The sequence below is a fragment of the Mytilus californianus genome, unplaced genomic scaffold (assembly GCF_021869535.1).
Source record: "Mytilus californianus isolate M0D057914Y unplaced genomic scaffold, xbMytCali1.0.p SCAF_10, whole genome shotgun sequence".
NCBI classification, from domain to species: Eukaryota; Metazoa; Mollusca; class Bivalvia; order Mytilida; family Mytilidae; genus Mytilus; species Mytilus californianus.
The window spans coordinates 49010593-49025196 of NW_026262582.1; the positions used below are offsets into that span (position 1 = coordinate 49010593).

General features: G+C 31.8%; 1 protein-coding gene across 1 annotated transcript; it reads left to right on the forward strand.

The window, feature by feature from the left end:
* Positions 1-1091: 1091 nt before the first annotated feature.
* LOC127718284 (uncharacterized) lies at positions 1092-13859 on the forward strand. Its single transcript, XM_052224284.1, has 6 exons — positions 1092-1539; positions 5410-5544; positions 6599-7248; positions 8131-8220; positions 8750-9052; positions 10285-13859. Exons 2-6 carry the CDS (start codon positions 5426-5428, stop codon positions 11115-11117), a joined length of 1995 nt encoding a protein of 664 aa, XP_052080244.1. The 5' UTR covers positions 1092-1539; positions 5410-5425; the 3' UTR covers positions 11118-13859.
* Positions 13860-14604: the final 745 nt, after the last annotated feature.

Here is a 14604-nt window from a genome sequence, read left to right on the forward strand (position 1 = left end):
ATTTACATCCTGTCATAAGAGTACTTTGTTTTGAAGTTTGTTTATATCGTGAACGGTATGTAGACATTTTAACTGAGTTGACCTCGCTTGCCGGGAAATGCATGCATAACAAGAAACGCTTGCCATGTCTACGCACCCGCTTCTTTTTGGAATTCAAGTGATCCTCTCAGTTGTTTTTGTTACCTTCCTTTAAATTATTTAACATCCTCAAATGTTCAGTGGCACTGTCATATTACTAGTACTCAGGATGTAGCAAAGTCCGGTTTAGGAATATTTGTTAGATATTAAGACTACTTGTTGTTTCTCTACGATACAGCTTAAAATATTTTGCCCCATATCACCCACTTTCCTTTTCACAGAAAACTCCAATTTCATAAAAATGCCATTATCAAAATATAAAAAAAGTCCTAGTTGGCCTTTTCTCGCCGTTTAAAAAAAACCCAAATATCTCAAAAAGGAGTTCCATAAGACATCAATATAATTAGTTTATAATATTTATAAAGTAATGCTCTTCTGACTTTTAGTATCAATGCTTAATTCTAGATGTTTTTAGTTTCACCTAACAAAATCATTAAAATAGATAAAAAACATTTATCTTCAGTCGAATATACTGAAAACACTTTCAATTTGAAAGAGTGATAATATTGTTAGTGGTTTTTTTTTAGCTTTTGGAGGTTCAAATTTGTTTTCAAGAAGGTGAAAGTTAATAATGCTTGGTCCAAATAGTTTACATACCTATGAGTCAAGATATTTGTAAGGAAACATATATCAAACCCCTCAACAGGAGAAAAATACAAATACATTTTCATTTGCGATATTTTTTTACCGTAAGTGTATAATGTTTTTGAATAATTTTCATGTTGTTGTATTTTCATAAGAGAGATTTAAGTTCAAGGTTGTAATTGTATTATCATACAAAAACAAACCTATTTTATTAAAGAAAAGCAAATGTCATTGTATACGAACATTACTTGTAATAGATACCCTGTTTAAATGAGTGTGTATAAAACACTTCTTGATTATTTTACAATCGTAAAGATTGTATTTCGAAAGATGACAGTGAGGTAAACCAATCTAACTTTATACTTCCTCCTGCAAAATGCATATTCATTTGCAATATTGACAGTTAAAAAGATACACATTTTACATAGATTCACTGCGTATAAAGCACTTTTATGGATTTGCCCTAACTAGGTAAGCTTAAACCCTCGGATTATAATTCAGGGATGTGTTAACGCATAGAACAATTAGGAGCTATATAAACCAACATGGACATTAAAGAATAGCTAAGATTCACAAAGATCTAAGTTACCTGAAGGAGTTGGAATGTGTGTTTTTTTTTTATTTATCAACAAAGAAATTCAGAATAGTATATGATAAATCCCTGAGTTGGTGATACCTTGTGGGACTAATAATCGACTAGCAGTGTTATGGACCCCGCGCTTAAATAACAATTTATAGATATAGTGCCTCCCGAGTCTAGACCTGTTTGGGATTAACCATCATCTGGAAATCTCGTGTCAATGATTTGAAAGTCAGGTATGTGTAAACACCGAGAAACGTATTAGGCTTAAAATAAAAGGTTATACATTATGTAATGAGAAGTTTAAATCTGTCATCAATCATAAAATGAGTACGTTTTTGTTATTTATTAATATCTAATTCTTGTTGACATCTGTAAAACAAAAACTATCTTTTTCCAAAATTATGATTTTGCATCCCGTTCATGTTCTCTTCTCGTTTTTTTCTTAATTTCTCATCAACTCGAAATGAAATTCTAATAGGCAGTGTTCACCATAAGATTTCGCAGGGCAGTGCTCACTGTTTGATTTCCCGTTGTTTCTGATTGACCCCTGTTAGACATGTTAGATATTCAGTACTTTTTCTTGATGGACCACTGTTGGATTTTTAGTAATATTCTTCATGGACCACCGTTGGATTTATAGTATTTTTCTTAAAGGACCAAGTTTGATTTCCAGTTTGATGTCAAGTTCATCTTGATGGACCACTGTTGTTTTAAAAGTACTATTTTTTGATTGACTACACTTGTTTTCAAGTACTATTCTTGATGGACCACTGTTGGATTTACAGTAATATCCTTAATTGACCACTGTTGGATATCCAATACCATTCTTGATGGACAACTGTTGGATTTCAATTCTGTTTTTTTGATGGACCACTGTTAGAATTCCAGTACTTTTTTTATGGACCACTGTTTGATTACAAAGAATGTTCTTTGATTTCAAGTACCTATCGTCAAAGAACACTGTTGGATTTCCAGTTGTTTTCTTGATGGACCACTGTTGGATTTTAAGTACTTTTCTTGAAGGACCACTGTTGGATTTTCAGTACTTTTCTTGATTAACCACTGTTGGATCTCCAGTACTTCGCTTGATGGGCTACATTTGGATTACTAGTACTTTTCTTGATGGACTACTTTTGGATTTCCAGTACTTTTCTTGATGGACCACTTTTGGATTTCTAGTACTTTTCTTGCTGGACTCCTTTTGGATTTCCAGTACTTTTCTTGATGGACTACTTTTGAACTTCTAGTACTTTTCTTGATTGACCACATTTGGATTTCCAGTACTTTTCTTGACAAACCACTATTGCATTTTCAGTACTTGTCGTGATAGACCACTGTTAGATATACAGTACTTTTCTTGATGAACTACTGTTGGATATCAAATACTTTTCTTGTTGGATCAATTTTTGTTTTATAATACTATTCCTCGTGAACCATTTTTGGATTTCATGTAGTGTTCTTGATGGACCACTGTTTGATTTTCAGTATTTTTCATGATGAAGCACTGTTGAATTTCCAATACTTTCCTTGATGGACCACTGTTGGATTTCGAGTACTTATCTTGATGGACCACAGCTTGATTTCCAGTTGTTTTCTTGATAGACCACTGTTGAATTTCAAGCTAACTTCTTGATGGACAATTATTGAATTTCCAGTACTGTTCTTGATGAATCACAGTTCGATTTCCAGTAGTTTTCTTGATTAACCACTGTTGGATTTCAGGTACTTTTCTTGATTGACCATTTATGAATTTCCAGTACTTTACTAAATGGACCACTGCTGGATTCCAGTAATGTACTTGATGAACTATCATAAGATCCCCAGTGCGTTTCTAGATTGACTACTGCAAAGAATTTTCTTGATGGAATACTGTTTGATATCCAGTACTTTTCTTGATGGACTACTGATTTCCAGACCTTTTCTCAGTACTTTTCGTGAGGGACTACTGTTAGATTTCCAATTGTTTTCTTGAAGGACAACTGTTGGATTTCCAGTATATTCTTGAGGGACTACTTTTGGATTTCTAGTACTTTTCTTGACGGACCACTGTTGGATTTCTAGTACTTTTCTTGGTATACTACTTTTGGATTTCCAGTACTTTTCTTGATGGACTACTTTTGAATTTCCAGTACTTTTCTTGATAGACCACTGTTAGATTTCCAGTACTTTTCTTGATGGACAACTGTTGGATTTACAGTACTTTTCTTGATGGACTACTGTTGGATATCAAATACTTTTCTTGGTGGACCACTGTTTGTTTTACAATGCTATTCCTCGTGAACCACTTTTGGATTTTATGTAGTGTTCTTGATGGACCACTGTTTGATTTTCATTATTTTTCATGATGAAGCACTGTTGGATTTCCAATACCTTTCTTGATGAACCACTGTTGGATTTCCAGTACTTATCTTGGTGGACCACAACTTGATTTCCAGTTGTTTTCTTGATAGACCACTGTTGGATTTCAAGTATTTTTTTCTTGATGGACCATTATGGAATCTCAAGTACTTTTCTTGATGAACCACTGTTCGATTTCCAGTTGTTTTCTTGATTAACCACTGTTGGATTCCAGGTACTTTTCTTTATCTTTTCTGAAATCGAAAATTACAAAAAAAGCTAAATTACCGATAAAACCTAACAAGGAAGTTGATATATTATGTGAAGCACTTATAACCTTTTATCTGGTTTTTAATTTTTGTATCTCGTTGACAATTTATTTTTACATATTAAATGATTTCACTCATCTGTTATCTGATTGAAACAATCAACAAATTGCAGGTATTGATAAATCTAGTTTCTATATCGTGTGATTTTATGTACGTAGTAGTTATTATGATGGACAAACAATGTAAGTCTTAATATATGTAAGAGAATGGTAGTCCCTTTCTCAATCATTAAGTACGATCAAAATATGAGTTACAGCTAAATTTAACTTTACAGGCAATATTTTAGTCCATTTCTTTAAATCATACTCTGCTTAATAATGCCAGCAAAATGTTCAAATACAATGTTTAGAATATATTCAAAAGCTAAACTTAATTTTTTTTTTTAAATGTTATCAGAATTTTATGCATACTATTTTCACAAACTGCAGATCAAGTAATCTGCGTTTTTGAAAGAGTATAGGCTATAAGATTTAGCTACAATTTCCTTTCAAAACTTTTTTTCTTTTTTCCTTTTGTATTGTCTTTACATTGTTTATATTTAAATTTTAGTAATTTGAAGTTATCAATACTCTTATGATAGCGTTAACGGTACCTTTGTACTGCACCAGTAAGCGTCAACTAATTTTGATTTTGTTTCTTCAAAATTTATCGTTTAGACACTTTCAATCATACATTCTTTCAAGCTGATAAATGTTCTTCAGGGAAATTTTAAATCATTCATAGAACTGTAAGTAGGCCTTAACAATAGGATAATCCCTTACTAAGAAAATGATTTCATATATTTTTCAAGATTAAAAAACCCTTAATCCTACTATTTCATTGGTCGAAAGTACTTTGCTATATTCTAAGATATATAACGTATTGATTGTAACGGAAAAAGATGACTAATGTTTTGTTTATTATTAATAATTCCACAGGTTAAGGGGAAACGGGAGCGGGATCATATAATAAAAAAAACTAGTTCAAACCATTCTCTTTCAATTTTAAAAGTAGAATGAAGGGCACCTGTGTAAACTTTATTGCTGTAGATTCTAGCGTTTATTCGCATATTTTACTTTGCAATAAGGAGATATGAATGGTCTACCTTTTTCTAATAATTCCTAAAAATACGTAAGAAAAGCTATCGCCTTCAATTATATTTTGTACTATATCTTTTGTTTTACAAAAAAAATCATCACTTTTCGGCATAGCATACCACAACTTTTCAGTTCAAGTTAAAATATATATGCAACTTATATATATATAATGAATGTAGACTTATTTATTGTAAAAATACTAAGTAAACGTCTACCGGTACCTAAAACAATTGACAAAATGCACAAATAAAATCCTACTTGTGCGTATCTAAATAACAAAATGACTAAAATTAACATTAACTTAAGAACAAAACTTATCATGAGCGCATTATTGCTTTGAATTCACATTTCTTTTTCTTAGATAGCTTAAGTGGAAAATGAGCCGACCAATATGCGTATACTTCAACACAAGGAATGGATGTAGGAATGGAAATCGATGTAGATTCGTTCACCAAAAAATTGGCTCATTGCATAGACCTAAATGTCGATATTATAGGTACGTAAACATTTGGAATGAAGGTAGAAGGCTCTCCGAAAATTTCTTTTACAGCAGCCACTGTTATGGGTATGGGCTTGACAAAAATTAAAATCTACAACAATAGCGAATCAGGATATTCTAATTGGACACTTTCAAATGCTTTTGTTCAACATCGACGTTTAATAACGAATATAATGTTTGCATCTGATCAACGGAATACTTTACAATCTACTTCATTGTCGCAGGTTATTGTAAAGTAACACTGAAACATAAACAAACGATAATACAGGTTTTCTGAGATAAAAACCAGATTTTGACACTAAAAGAGAAGCGAACGATACCAAAGGGGCTTTCAAACTCATAAGTCGAAAATAAACTGACAACGCCATGGCTTAAAAAAAAGAAAACAGACAAACAGACAACAGTATGCAAAACACAGCATAGAAAACTAAAGACTAACATCCCATCAAAAACCGAACCCCACCAAAAACTGGAGGGGGGGAGGTAATTTCAGGTGTACCGGAAGGGTCAGCAGATATGCTCCATATGTGGCACCTGTCATGTTATTCGAACAGCTATGATTGATTAATACTCTTCCAAAAAAAAAGCAGGGGTATTTGATGAAACGTAAAAAATGCTTGTCGGATAACTACAAATATTAGAAATAGGTGTCATTCGATTTAAATGACGCAAAAAAAGATATGTAAGGTCTAACCCTATTTATGAAGAAAGGAAAAAGAATTTTATTATAAATCGGAAGGTATGCAAGAGTTTCCGACCGCTACATTTGGGATATGTTTAACATTGATAAAGCGAATATTCAATATAAAAAAAAATACTAAAGGACTTTATCTATTGATTAGTTGTTTAGTAAAAATTTGTTACATGTATTTATTTGCAAATGAATATAACACTTTTAAATTATTAATTTCGAGCATGCAAAGTGATTTTCTCCGTTTGCTGTCTCCAGGAACGCTTTAACCTAATCATTTGAAAGTGAGGGATATACAAATGCATAGAAATACAAAACAACTGTGCAATATGACAACTTTATTTTATTTTTATTTTTCAGGGGACCAGGCACCTGTAAATTTTACGATAACTGTTTTTTCCGTCATGAAGAGTCAGAACCAGATATTCTCGCCACGCAATTACAGAATTTGGCAATATCAGATCAAACGAATGATGAAAGATTTGCCAAAGAGTCCGTGGTTGTTATGGATATCTTTCCAAAAATGACGAGAGAACTCGTACACGACATTATTAATCCAACTGAGCTGTTTCACATGGTACAAAACAGTTCTATTCTGAACAGATTTACACAGAGAGAAAAAGACATGGTTGATAGCCTTTTATCTAATGGGTACAATGAATGCGATGTTGATTTTATTTACAAACTAGTATGGCAATACCTTCCGAAACCTCGTCGTGGGTGGCAAACATTTCCGGAAAACTCCGATTTATCAATAGGTGATGATTTACAAAGAATCTGTTTGAGAAGCAAATCATTCTATTCACGACCTCATGTTGAAATATTGGGAGAAGAATTCACCACTTGTTTCAAAGAATTCAAAGATGTGGCGAAGCGAATCGATATTTTTTTGCAAAAACAAGCAGATGAAACATATTTGTGTAAGATTTCAAATATAGAAAGTAACAAGTTCGACGAAAGCTACATAGAAAACTGTATTGAAAAAGCTCGTAATATTGAAGATATGCAAGGTAAGGTAATACAAATATTGGATACATTAACGAATTTGATACTATATTATGATTATCCTTATAGCTTTTGGTGCTTCTTCTATCTGTATTTTATATTTAGTATAATTGGTTACTTCTGCGAGCTACCTTCACTTAAAATGTAATATATGTTATTATATTTTTGATTTATCCAAAGTAATAAAAAAAAAAACAAAAAAAAAAACAATATCCACAAATGTGTCAGAATTTTCCCGCTTTTTTTTGTTTTGTTTTGTGTTTATCTCAAATGGTTCTTGTTTTAGAAGACAAGTTGGGTGTCCTTCACTTTTAATTATTTCCAGGTGAATGCCATACTAACAACACACTTTTTCAGTTTGTTTAAAGTTCAAGTTGTATCAAGTTTATAAATAAGCTTCAAATACGTTAGTTAACTACTTAGAAAAATACATATGCCTCGAAGATAAAAATCTTTATTTCTGATAAGGGTAGTCGATTATAATAAAATAACGATAAGATGCAGATTAATGGATAAAATATTTAAACAGAACAACTCCAATTATGTGTCTTATACAGTTTTCATTTGATGGCAATTAATCGTATATGTGCTATGAAACAAGCATACTGTACTATCACCTCTACTGTGTACTGATAGATATTTGTTGGACACACATGTTCGTGTATGTTAAAGTTTTACTTTTACTGCGAATTTAAACCGCAAATGCTAAAAGAAGTACGCATTTTTAAATACTTAATAGAGTTTTTATCAAAGTAACGAAAACAAATATTCACGAAAATCATTATGTTTTTCAATCTATGAAAATTAGAATTGTCGAATATACATGAATCCACAGTACTCAATTCGAAGAGAATCCAGATTATACTTTATATGATCATTTCTTTCAGTCAGTAGCACGTGCAGAAGAAATGAAACCTCTATCAATCTTTACATCGGAAGATCTGGGAGAAAGTGTATAGATCGTATCTTAAAAGGAGGCAAGTCATACAGTTCTTTTTCTAAATTTATTCCTCATACTTTCTTTTTCAAACTTTCAAAATATACAATGGTTTAACGTTCATCGGAAAATGCCTGTATTAAGTCAAAAATATAATATGACGTTTGTTGTCCATTTGTTCGTTGGTTGATACAGTCTAATGTTTGATATGGTTATTTGTTTTATGGACCTTCCCTTTTCAAGGACATAGTAAACTAAAACTAATTTAAATGTATGTTTGAAAAATATAAGCTTCTAATAAAAAGACATAACGATAAACAGATCTTCTCAATAAAATTGTGGTGCAAACAAAGTATAGTAGAATATTGTAGCAGTTAAACATTGATTTATCAAAACTTATGAATGAAATAGCTTTCGTTGATAACCTCAAAACCAACGACACTGCATTATAACTGGGATAAAAATAACAATAGGAAGTTGATAATGATTATAATGATTTTAGTTATAATATTGATAATGACATGTTATTATCACATGAAACTAATAAATTATTCTATCTATCAATTTAGGGTCAGGAGTGGAAATGATGAATTTAATTGTAACAGGAGTGATTAAGGAAAATGAAGTTGCTGAGAGGTTTTTAAAAGCGAATTCCAGTGAAGAACTGTTCCAGACTAAAATTGACGATATTCAGCCAAATCGTGTTGTTTTGATGATAAAAGTCAACGGCCAAGAATTCCAATCTAACGACCAATTTATAGAGAAAATGCTCAAATTCTTAGTCAATGTTTTGATACCTGAAGAAGAGAATGGATTTCCAAATTTGATAATTGACACCGTCATTATTGGTTTTGCCGATAGAATAACCCTAGGTATTTTTTATCACATATTATTTTTTTATGACGTATGACTTGAGAACCGAAGTATAACATATATTTTTTGTTTCCTGAGCAACCGTCAGTTCTAATATAAGAGAAAGACCTATTGATCCTTTCATAAACACCTGAATTCCCCTAATTTTCAGTGAGGTTTGGGTTGCTAAACCTTAGTTTTTAGTATTGTGTTTTGATAGTGTGTTCGGACCTATTTGTCTTATCGACATGTTGTTAGTTTGTTTGTTTGTTCGATTGTTTGTATGTTTGTGGTATTAGCTAAAGATCTTAGTTTATATGTCGGTTACATTTCCTTCCTTCCACTGTTTTAATTGTTTTGTGATAACAATTCAAATAATATAAGTGACATATATAACCTTGCATCTTTTCCAAATTCTGATTTAAAAAAATCTTAAAGAGCAAACCGGATTTTTTCTATGCTACTTAATTTGTATTTACTATCATAGAAACTAAATCAACAGTACACCCCCCAATGTTTAATTACTGTGGATTCATTTGATTTCGTTGGTACCAATTTTTGTGGATTGAGGACAACTTATATGTTCGTGAGTATTTGATTTCGTGGTCTTGTCGATGTCTGCATATAAGCCTTTCGAAAATTTGTCATTCGTTGATTATTTAATTTCGTGGTTCACCCATAGCAACTAAATCCACGAAAATTGGTATCCAACGAAAAATAATGAATCCACAGTATCATAAATCGTTTTGAAAGATACAGATCAAGATGACAAACAATAACTGAGGAAGTCGCATGACAGGGTAAAATCGAATTTGTCATTCGAGTGTCGGTTACAGTACAATACATTAGTTTCAGTAAATATGATACGCTCATAAGTCATTGACTCGGTACTGCCAAGTTTTATAACATACTTTTTACAAAATTTCCCGGAATTGATTTTGGAATTATCTTGAAAGTAATGTTCCAATTCTCTATAGCAGCTAATCTTAAATAAATGTGTCTCTTCGTGCTAGGTACCTTTAAAATTATTGCTCCTAATATATCAACTTCCCATATGTTTATTACGTCACAGTAACATCAGACATAGTATACAAATAATAGTATACATAATAAAAATAACATATATTTTATAAATACTCAATAAACACTGTATTGAGATATACTGGAATGCTCCCGAGAAGGATTTAGTATGTTCGATTTGTATGTTAAAAGATGTGATTTTATCATGTTTTTACTTATATTTATATTTTAGAAAATCCACCATCACAGGAGGAACTTGTCAAATATGCGCAAAGAGCTGAGGGATATAACTTGTTTCTGTCCGTAAGTCTCAACAGAAAATTCGATTTGAAATCTAAAGATGATGGTTATTTGGACATTTCAGATTGTACCATTCTATGCAAGAAAATGGTGTTCACGGATAGTAAAGGATTACTTATTTATGATAAAACCAATGACGATATTGATTATATACCTCTGCCAGAAAAACCACGTTATGTAACAGAAATAGACAACGATACTGTCGCAGTATCATCGGAATGGGACTGGAATATCAAGATTATAAGTTTGACAACTAAGCAAGTATCCATTTCAATAGAAACAAGCGGTTATTGCTATGGTGTTTCATTTTATGATAACAAGCTATATGCCGCTTTCAAAAATGGTAATAAAGTTGATGTCCAAGTTATAGATCGCGATAGTAAGAAGGAATATCAAAGTAGAAACGTCTTACCAATTTATTCCGATAGTGTACGTTATATAACAGTCAACAGTGGTAAGTTATTCTACACGGCCGAATCTATTTTATACTGCTGTGATTTGAATGGAAAAATTCAATGGCAGTTTTCTGATGAAACATATTCATGTTTGCTAGGTGTCACGAGTGATGGATATGGAAATGCCTTTGTGTCTTGTTTGAGTGCCCATGCTGTCTTATTAGTTTCAAGTGGTGGGAAAAAATGCAGAGAAATTCTGAATAGGTCTAATGGATTGACACTTCCAAGAGGAATTCATTTTGCCAAACACGAAAACTTACTTCTTGTCTGTAATAGCATCGGTAAAGTGTCCATAGTTGATGCTAGATAATCAGGCATTACAAAGCGTAGATAACTCCAGAATGTGAAGACAATTTCATGGTGCAGTACAAAACCAATTGAATACTGTGGATTCATGATTATTCGTTGGATACCAATTTTCGTGGATTTCGTCGGTACATGTGAACCACGAATTTAAATGTTCAACGAATTGCTTATGTTTTATAGGGTTGTATGCAGACTTTGGCAAAACCACGAAATCAAATATCCACGAAAATGCAGGTTTTTCTCAATTCACGAAAATTGGTACCCACGAAAATAAATGAATCCACAGTAACTTGTAAATAATCTCAAAAGTCAAATTTTTCCTATATCAAATGCATTATCATGATGATCCTTTACATTTGTGGATCAATTTAGTACATTTGTAATCTATATATATATGTTACAACACATTATGGAAAATTTCAAGACTGTCTGCTCTTAAATACCATTCATGAAGAAAAAAATTAAATCAACCGTGTATTTTTTTATGCGACCTTGCTTGGTCGTATCAATTAAACATATTTTTCTTATTAGCATTATTCCAAGAATTTGGTTAAGCTATTCCAAGACTGAAGGAAAGTGGCTTTTGATGTTTTATAATTTGGTAATACAAAATGATGATTATTCAAGAATAAGCAGCCAAATATACAATTGCGGTTGCTAATAATTGCTTATATCCACTTTATCTAAACTTCGTTGTATAGTTGTGTCATTGTCAATCCTACCACATCTTCTAATTTTCATTATGTCACGTTAATATGAAATCATTAATATAACTTGTATATCATTCCAAAAAAAGCAAGATTTTCCTAGGTTATACTTTCATATTTTGAATAACAAATTGCAATATTACAGTTTATTTGTAAAAGTAATTTATAAAATCAGGGATTTTGTAAAATCACTAATATTTCAGGGATTTTGTATAATCACTAAACTGATTTGTGGTTCTATTAAAGCTCTGATTTTTCCTAGAGATTTTAAAAATCACTGAAATAATTAGGATTTTCTTTACAGATTCCCTAATTCAATTTCAAGGAATTCAAAACAAAAAAAAATAGTTTGGATCCTAAACTAGAAACAAGTTTGAACACATTGATTCTCTGTTTTTGAGTCCGTCAGCTGTATCTATTGGACAATTCAATATGTTTTCGTCATGCAGTTAAACTGTCTTTAATTAGTGATGGACAAGGTTTTTCCAAATGTAGCTCAGTAGATGTCATCCAAATTTATCATGCATGTCTTTCATTCATAATCAATGTAAAATAGTTTAAACTAAAAGTGTTTATTTTAAAAAAAATGTATTTCAAAAATCATAGATCTATTCAAAATAAAATAAAAAACACATTTCTAAGCGCAAGTTTGGACTTGGAATATGGAATTGTACAAATAAGCTATTTTATAAAATCACTGAAACTGTTAGAAATTTTACAAAATCACCAAATATTCCAGGAATTTTACAAAGACCCTGATTTCACAAATTCACTGTTAAAATATGTATATGTATATGTACAGGTACATGTCTGTTTAAAAGCATTCTGGTAAATTGAAATGCGAGTCTTTATGCTATGAAATATCGTACATGCTTAGCTTAATTCTATAGAAAAATTATATTTGAGCGTGTTATTTTGTTTGTAACCCTCCGCAGTCTTACTTTAGTATACCAAAATATGATGAATTTGAATGATTAGCAAAAAAAAGTTATCTTCTAATGAAGATTGAGAACAATTTCTGGAGAGGACTTTTGTACACTTACCAAACATTTTTCCTGTTTTAGCAAAACATAATCATGATAGAACTGGTATTGTTGCAGATATAAAGCAAAACCTAAGATACCAAAGACGATCTCATTTAGCGAAATATATTTGTTTGCTATACCTCGCAAACATAAGTCCGCAGTAGATCTTTAAGTTGAGTTTGTATTTCTTATTCTCTTTATCGGACATTAATAATAAGTCAAACCCCTTAACATCAGGGTTTCCTAAAAGGTATCGAGGGATTCCAGGGAATTAGCATCATTAAGTGTATTGGGACCTTTCCAGTTTTGTAGTCTTTAAAGGTTTATCGTTCCATTGTCCTGTAATAATAGTTTCAATGCAACCATGTGTTTGTTGAAAATAATTGGATACATCTTTCCTAAAATGTGACCTACCGAATTAGACTTATAAAACTTGATTAGGACATAGACAGCAACACGACGGGTGCCACATGTTGGGCATGATCTACCTAAAAGAGGGGCGAAAGATACTTACTTTCCCGGCACAAATTAAGTCACCCAAAGTTTTTGCTGTGGTTTGTGTTGCTCAGTCTTTTCCCCCATGTTTTGTTTTGTGTTTTGTTGTTCTTTTCTTTTTATACAAGGCATTGTCAGTTTATTTTCGACTTATACGTTTGAATGTTTCTTTGGTTTTGGTAACTGACGCTTTTCTTTTTCCGTAAACTTGAAAGTTTCAATTTTCTGTTGCATGGAGAGTTTACGATAAACTTTGTCAACAGGGAACCCAAGTAAATATGAAATGCAAACACAAATTATTTGTGTAAATTGAAATCAAAATGACTGATTTCATTTTATATAAAAAAATGTTTCTGATTGGTTACTTATAATTAAGCTGAATACTATATTTTTTTTAAACTCAGTGACTTTGATCCATTTGCACTTGATTTAATCACTAATTGAACAAATTTGTAATAAACGTTTGGAAAAAAGACTTTCTTGTTATGTGTTTGAATAATGATAAACATTGTAAAATTTCTTATGTGTAACGTTTTTTCTCAGTATCTCCACTTGTGTTGGTTTATTCCACAGTGACTAGAAATGTATGCGAAAGGTTGAGATCATACAAAACATGTCTTATAACGCCGCATGTTTGTGCTGGTCCCAAGTCAGGGACCTATGGCTTTTGATAGTCTTGTGTAATTTTTTTTAAAGATTTAGTTCATTTGTATGTTTCGAAGTGTAGTTCAGCGTCCTATTCACTGAAATAGTATACATTACTGTTTATTGACCAGCTTAAGCTGCATACAGGTGCAAGATTTTCTCGCTGCGTTGAAGACCAACAGGTGGCCTTCGGAAGTTTTCTGCTCTCTGGTTGGTTTGTTATTGATTTGACACAATCCATGTTTCAATTTGTATTTAATTCACTATACGGACGTCAATATTGAGCCAAACCAAACCTTATATTTAGATATAGGAAGTCGAGAACGGTTGTATACTTCATATGTTAGCACAGTTATCGCAAAACACAACTTACAACAGTTACTGGATAACATGCTACTGACTTGGACAGTCAGATGAAACAGGACAAAAGATCACGCTTAAAAATACAAATAATACAAATACAAGTGGACGTGGCCGGGTACTTGTACATCCAAACAACAAAAAGACACTAAGTACAGATCTGAGATTACTCGCAGTTACTGACAGCTAGTTCAAAACCACTAACAACTAATAAAAAAAATTGTGCATCTAAGACTTAATTATCAATCCGTACACATCC